Source organism: Durio zibethinus, chromosome 16, assembly GCF_047325235.1.
Source record: "Durio zibethinus cultivar Kanyao isolate XHJ-2024 chromosome 16, ASM4732523v1, whole genome shotgun sequence".
NCBI classification, from domain to species: domain Eukaryota; kingdom Viridiplantae; phylum Streptophyta; class Magnoliopsida; order Malvales; family Malvaceae; genus Durio; species Durio zibethinus.
Window position 1 is genome coordinate 2,344,590 of NC_143177.1, and position 6,000 is coordinate 2,350,589.

At 31.8% G+C, this 6,000-nt stretch overlaps 1 protein-coding gene and 1 pseudogene across 1 annotated transcript; one reads left to right on the forward strand and one right to left on the reverse strand.

The window, feature by feature from the left end:
* The first annotated feature begins 111 nt into the window (after positions 1–111).
* On the forward strand, positions 112–2,343 carry LOC111298532 (uncharacterized). Its single transcript, XM_022893246.2, has 5 exons — positions 112–532; positions 1,237–1,351; positions 1,492–1,581; positions 1,697–1,795; positions 1,880–2,343. The coding sequence occupies exons 1-5, from the start codon at positions 465–467 to the stop codon at positions 1,979–1,981; spliced, it is 474 nt and encodes a 157-aa protein (XP_022748981.1). The 5' UTR covers positions 112–464; the 3' UTR covers positions 1,982–2,343.
* A 59-nt stretch (positions 2,344–2,402) lies between these two features.
* LOC111298531 (enoyl-CoA delta isomerase 2, peroxisomal-like) lies at positions 2,403–5,319 on the reverse strand (annotated as a pseudogene).
* Between the last annotated feature and the right edge of the window lie 681 nt (positions 5,320–6,000).

Sequence of the window (6,000 nt, forward strand, 5' to 3'; positions counted from 1 at the left end):
TTTTAGTATACAGTAAATTTTACGGTATCTTTTTACTAATTTGACGTCCGAACAACATCTAAATTCCGGCTAAAGAAGTCTTCTTAAAGCAATGTCAAAGGTCTTAAAGCAATGTCAAAGGCGTAATTAAGCTAAACCCCCAAACCAGAAGCCGTCAACAACTAATAAAGCAAATACTGTAATGAAGAATCGGATCTGGATTCATTTCTTCATTGTTCATCTCACCTCAATAAATTTTCTAAACTCCAACTTCCCCTTTTAATTTCTTTTTAATAAATAAACAATTGACCCCATCAAGACCCCGACCACCTTAAACAAAACCCCAAAATTTCACCCTCTTTCTCTTCCTCTCGACAGAAGGTAGCTGCAGCAAACAAGAGAAGAGGAAACCAGGAATTTCGCTCTATTAACACTTTTTTTTGCTCGAAACCAAGTGGGGTCAAGAGAAAAGGAGAAAGAAAACAATGGGTTTCGCTTCATTTGTTGGACGAGTTTTCTTTGCTTCTATTTTCATTCTCTCCGCTTGGCAAATGTAGTCACTTTTTCTCTCTTGATTTAGATCTCTTTAAATCTAATTGTTGGGTTGTTTTTTATATATGTTTATATGCTAGATTTGGGTACTGTTGCATTATTCCCCTTAATTTGTAACTCTTGTTAATGATGATTTCTGTTTGGGATCTGGGTCACTTTTCAAGTTTGTGAATTGGGGAGTTAGTAGGAGATTTTTTTTTTAATTTTAATTTTCATGCTTTATAGTTTAAATGTTGTAATTTGCCAGGATGCAAAATGGTATTACAAACATATTCTTGCTTCTTATTTTTTGGTTGAATGAACCTAATCTTGCAAGTTCAGAACTGGATGGTTAGTTCTTGCGAATATGATTGTATTGTTCAGGTACGTCCTGGAGATACTGTAGTGTAGGTCATGTGATTTTGAGAAGATGAATCTGAGTACCATTAAGTGGTAATAGATGTGATGCGATAGATTCTTTTTGTTGTCTAATCCGGCAGTTGATTCGATGCCTGAATTTCTCGACGCTTCGCCGGAGTCCCATCTTCACCATTCTGGTTTGTACGGTGTCATTTCAGTGATTGGCCCTGTAGTTAGTTTTATTTCACTGCTGCTATATCGTTGCCAGTTGTTGCACCTATATAGACGGTATAAAGGGGTCAGCTAGGCGTGGTTATTAAACATTGATGATATCTTGTAGATGTGACCCATTTGATTTGTTGGCAGGTTCAATGAATTTGGGCCTGATGGCGGGCCTGCGGCAAAGGAGTTGATACCAAAGCTTGATCTTGCTAAGAAACATATATCTTCTCAGCTCCATGTAAATTTGCCAGATATCGAAGTAATTTATTCTTTTTCTCTCTTAATAACTTGTAATAAATTTCTTTTATTTTGAATATCAAGTTTGTGTTAATATGATATAACTTTTTCATATTGTTCTAGGTGTACTTTTTTTTTCTGATATGGACACTTTTTACGCAGGTTAGACAATTAGTTGCAGCTGCCATTGCTTTGAAAGGACTTGGTGCTATTCTATTTGTATTTGGCCATGGCTTTGGAGCCTTTCTCCTGGTTAGAATTCATTTCTTTTGGGGATTACATTTGAACTGTAAAGGAAATTATACATTAGCCGCACCTTGCAGTTTCTTCTGATTCTACTTTTATATCTCATTTAATTGTCCTGTAGTTTGTCTATTTGCTGGTTAGCACTCCTATTCTATGTGACTTCTACAACTATGCTCCCAATGATCACCAGTACTCTGTTCTTCACAGTGATTTCTTACAGGTATGTATAAATGCATATCTAATGTGTTTCCACTCATTATGATGTGAGAACTTCATTTATTTTTCTTTTTTTAATCAATGGCAGTGTGTTGCACAATGTGGTGCATTAATTTTCTTCTGGGGGATGAAGAACTCGATCCCAAAGAGGCAACTAAAGAAGAAGGTCCCAAAGCCAAAAGCTGCTTAGCTATATTGTGCTGGAGTCATGGATGCCATTTAAGACTGCAAAACTTTCGGTACTCATTAATGTTTCATGCAGCCATTCAAGTTTTTTTAAAATGAAGCAAGAAATTGCCTCTGCTATGATTACGAGTTCAAAGGGGACTGGAAAATATCAGGATACCGGCTTCGGTTTTTTTTATTGTTTTCCAGTTTTGATCTGATTTTTTGCACCTCACCTCTCTTGGCTCATTCATTGTTCCACTTCTACTCATGAATTTGCAGTTGATGTTCCATGTGCCAATATCAACGGTTTTTGTTACTGCAATCATACAATTATTTAATTACAACAAAGAATTATATAAAAATTTATCATTTATAAGTTATAAATATGAATTTTACGTAAAATTTTGATGATCTCAAGTAAATTATGATTTGTTAGTTGTACTTATTCCCATAGTTGAAATGCTTCTACACTAATCGTCCCGAGTTTTAAAACCTCAAGGCTCTGTTTGGAGTCTGGATTCAAAACTCCATTTCCAGTCTAAAACTCGTAAGTAAAATTTCGATGCCATAATAATAAAATTTCATTGCGATCGATACAAAAGTAGAGTTGAACAAGATCGTTCAAATCTGAAACAAACAACATTCAATTATTCAAATGGTGACAACCAAATCAAGCACTTTATTTTTAATCAAAGTCTCGGAGAAGCAAATACTTTGGTAGCTAATCCCAGTATGGCACAAAGCTCCGGGTACAACCCTTTCCTAATCTCCGCGTACAACTCTCCCTTCCACTTTCTTTTTGCCAATTCCTCCCCCATTCGCACGCTAGCCTCCCTCACTTCAACCTCGCTATCGAACGCCGCATCCACCATCCCCCTCTTCTCCGCCTCTTCTCCCTTAGATCTTCAATCCTCGTAGCAACAAATTGCGCCGAGCCGAAATCGCGCCGAGCCGAAGTCGCACCAATCTTTTCACTAAACAACCCCAGGGTGTAATTGGAAATCGTTAACCTTATGTCCACCTCGGTCATGTATGTCATAACACATAGATTTATAAATTTATAGTTATACTTAATAAATGGAGTCACCATTAATCTTTTTTAATTACGTGTGATTCATCACCTAAAGAATCTATCATTTTAAGGAGTGCCTAAGTTTGATTAAAAATCCTTAAAAAATTAGTTTCGAGTTTACTAACCATAACAGGGTTCGGAGTCAATTACATATAAGAAATGTTATATACCCTCACATGTTCATCCAAAGGATGGTACATTTCATTCTAATTTTATCCTAAGGTCTTGATTCTAATGATTTTAATTTTTATATTAAATATTAAAAATAATTCATAAGATTCTTCAATTAATTTGATAAAATTCCTAAAAATATTTTCTCACATGAGAATATTTAAGAATCTCGTTTGTTTTCTTGAAGAAGCTCTATTGTTGGAAAAAAAAGTTTAATTATTTTTTTATTAAAAATACATCTAATTATTCCACAATTTGAGCCAAATAAAAAATATTTTCTCTTTCGAAATTTCTAAATTCTTACCATTTGGGTCTATTTAAAAATTGCTCTTTTTTTATCTTTTTTTTTTCTAAGTTTTTCATTATTTGGGTCAATTTAGAAATTTTTTCTTTTTTAATCTTTTTAATCTTTGGAAAGAAAATAATAGGATAATTATTTTCTTAAAATTTTCATTTAAATTCTTTTACCATTTGAGACAAATTTTAAAAAATTCGTCACCTAGAGATTTATTAAAAAATTTACCATTTGAAATTTTTAAGAATCTTATCCTTGGGTAATTGTCAAATATTTTCAACTAAAAAATTTTATTTTTCTTATTATTATTTTTTTGATTTGAAAATAAATATTAATTATTATTAAAATTTTATCTAAATTATTTCATTATTTGAGACAAATTTTTAAAAAATTTCTCACTTAAAAAATTTACAGAAATTTATCATTTGAAATTTTTAAAAAATTTCATCATTAGATCATTAGTATTTATTCTCAAAAAATATTTTGTTTTGTTTTATATTTTTTATTTTTCATAAATTTAATTATTCAAAAATACCCCTAAAAATAATCAAATACATAAATAAATAACCAAATAAATACAAAAAAAAAAAAGAAAATAGCTTGGTTCCAGGCACAGGAGCTAGCTCTAAAGAAGTAGCTTGGGGCTCGGCTCAGCTCGACTCGACTGAAGGGGTGGGCTGGAACGTGGGTTGGCAAAAGTGGGTTGCATGCAAGTCGGGTCATTTGAACAAAAGCACATGGATCTTTGGTGATTTCTTAATGCCAAAACGACGTCGTTTTGATGGAGTATAAATAGTAAGAATCCTTTTTTCCTTTCAAATCTTCTCCTCTCTTTCTCTCTTTTCCTCTTTTTTTTTCTCATTCTCTCTCTAAAATTGGATGAACTTCAATTGAATCTTTATCGGATTCTAAAAAACTTTATCGAAATCTGAGTTGCTTCGTCGAAAGTTCATAAAAAATTTTAACCTTCACAGAAATCTTCAATTGAATTTTGGAAAACTTGTTAAAAAATTCAACCAATGCTGAAAAACTTACCCAAAAATTCAATCAGCACTAAAAAATACACTGAAAACTAAAAAATTTTTTGAAAAATTTTCAAAAAAATCTTTTTTTTAACCCAAAAAATTTTCTAAAATTTTTTCACTACTTTTCTGCCTTTCTTTTTGTTTCTCTCCTTGATTGTTTTGTGTATGGTCTTTGTATCTTTTCTGTGTGTCTTTGATTCTTCAATTAGGATCTATATTTATAGGATTAAAATCACAGAATCCTAATTTGAACAAAAATTCCAATTTCTTCTAAATTTTAATTTGAACCCTCAAATTCAAACACCTAACTTCAATCAAACTCAACCACCTATTTTTTATTTTTTTCATTATTTAATTAACAAAAACAAATAGACCCATAGACGGATTGGGGTGTTTACAATGTAAATAACCCTTCTGTCTCACCTCATGATCACGTAATCATAAGACAAAATGAGGACGAATCTGATGGTGGAAATGTAGCCGGTGACAGTGGCGATAATGGGCATTGAGAGGTTGAGTAAAGTGGGGATAACAAGTTTAAGTAATTCAATCAGGTGGAGTAACTATTCTTGAGCTCTTTGTTTGGAACCGACAGATTGTGCCCAGTTGAGGTCAAAGCCATTGCAGAAGAATTTGCCTTAGGCTTGGGTAATAAGAACGGAGCCATGAAAGGATTGGGCATTGGCCTGGAAGAGAGTAGAGAGAACGAAGGTGATGAGATTAGGGTTGAGCCGATGCTGATCATCCCCGATCAATATTAAAATAAAGAGGTTGCTATGTTTCTCCAATGTACACATAGTGAGTTTTGACTCTAGCTTTGACAAAATCTTTGGAATGTACTTTTTCCATTTTTATATCTCTTATTTTATTAGATACTAGGGTGTAAGCTAAGTTTCGATTTGTTAGAGTAATTATTAGTATTTTATTGAGCTAGTGTCTAATAATGTTAAAATTATTTTAAGTAAAAATTTTAATAGGAAAGTTAAGCAAGTAGTAAAATTTTCTTAAACAAATATAAAGAGTTAACATAAATTGATAATTTAAAAGTAGTTTAACATTGAAAATTACTTATTGAGAAATAATACTATAATTACAATATCAATATTTTACCTTGTATTGTAGAAATGTATTGTTGACATCGACAAATTATCTCCAACTATTAATCTCAACTTTTTGACAAAATCTTCATGACTATTTTTTTTTTTATCTTGATGAAACATTCAAAAAGATATAATACCAAAGAATCAAAAAACTTATTTAAAAGTGAAGGAAACTAACAATCAAATTTATTATCAACGTACCTTGAAATCTTTATAAAAACATGTCAAATTTTGAACATAATGGTAACTAATTCAATAAAATGAAGCAATAGATAAAATTATTTTTACTTTTTCCAAAAGGCTAGAATAGAAACGAAATTAAGGATTTTGTAACTTGAGGAAGAAAGTAAGAATCTTACTGTAGACAATCAAATGGCA

What these genes read in the sequence shown, in the direction of transcription:
- LOC111298532 (XM_022893246.2), top strand. Translation starts at nt 465, where the DNA reads ATGGGTTTCGCTTCATTTGTTGGACGAGTTTTCTTTGCTTCTATTTTC. An exon ending in TAAATTTGCCAGATATCGAA is followed by an intron (nt 1,352 to 1,491) that starts GTAATTTATTCT and finishes CTTTTTACGCAG; the next exon opens with GTTAGACAATTAGTTGCAGC. An exon ending in TTCACAGTGATTTCTTACAG is followed by an intron (nt 1,796 to 1,879) that starts GTATGTATAAAT and finishes AATCAATGGCAG; the next exon opens with TGTGTTGCACAATGTGGTGC.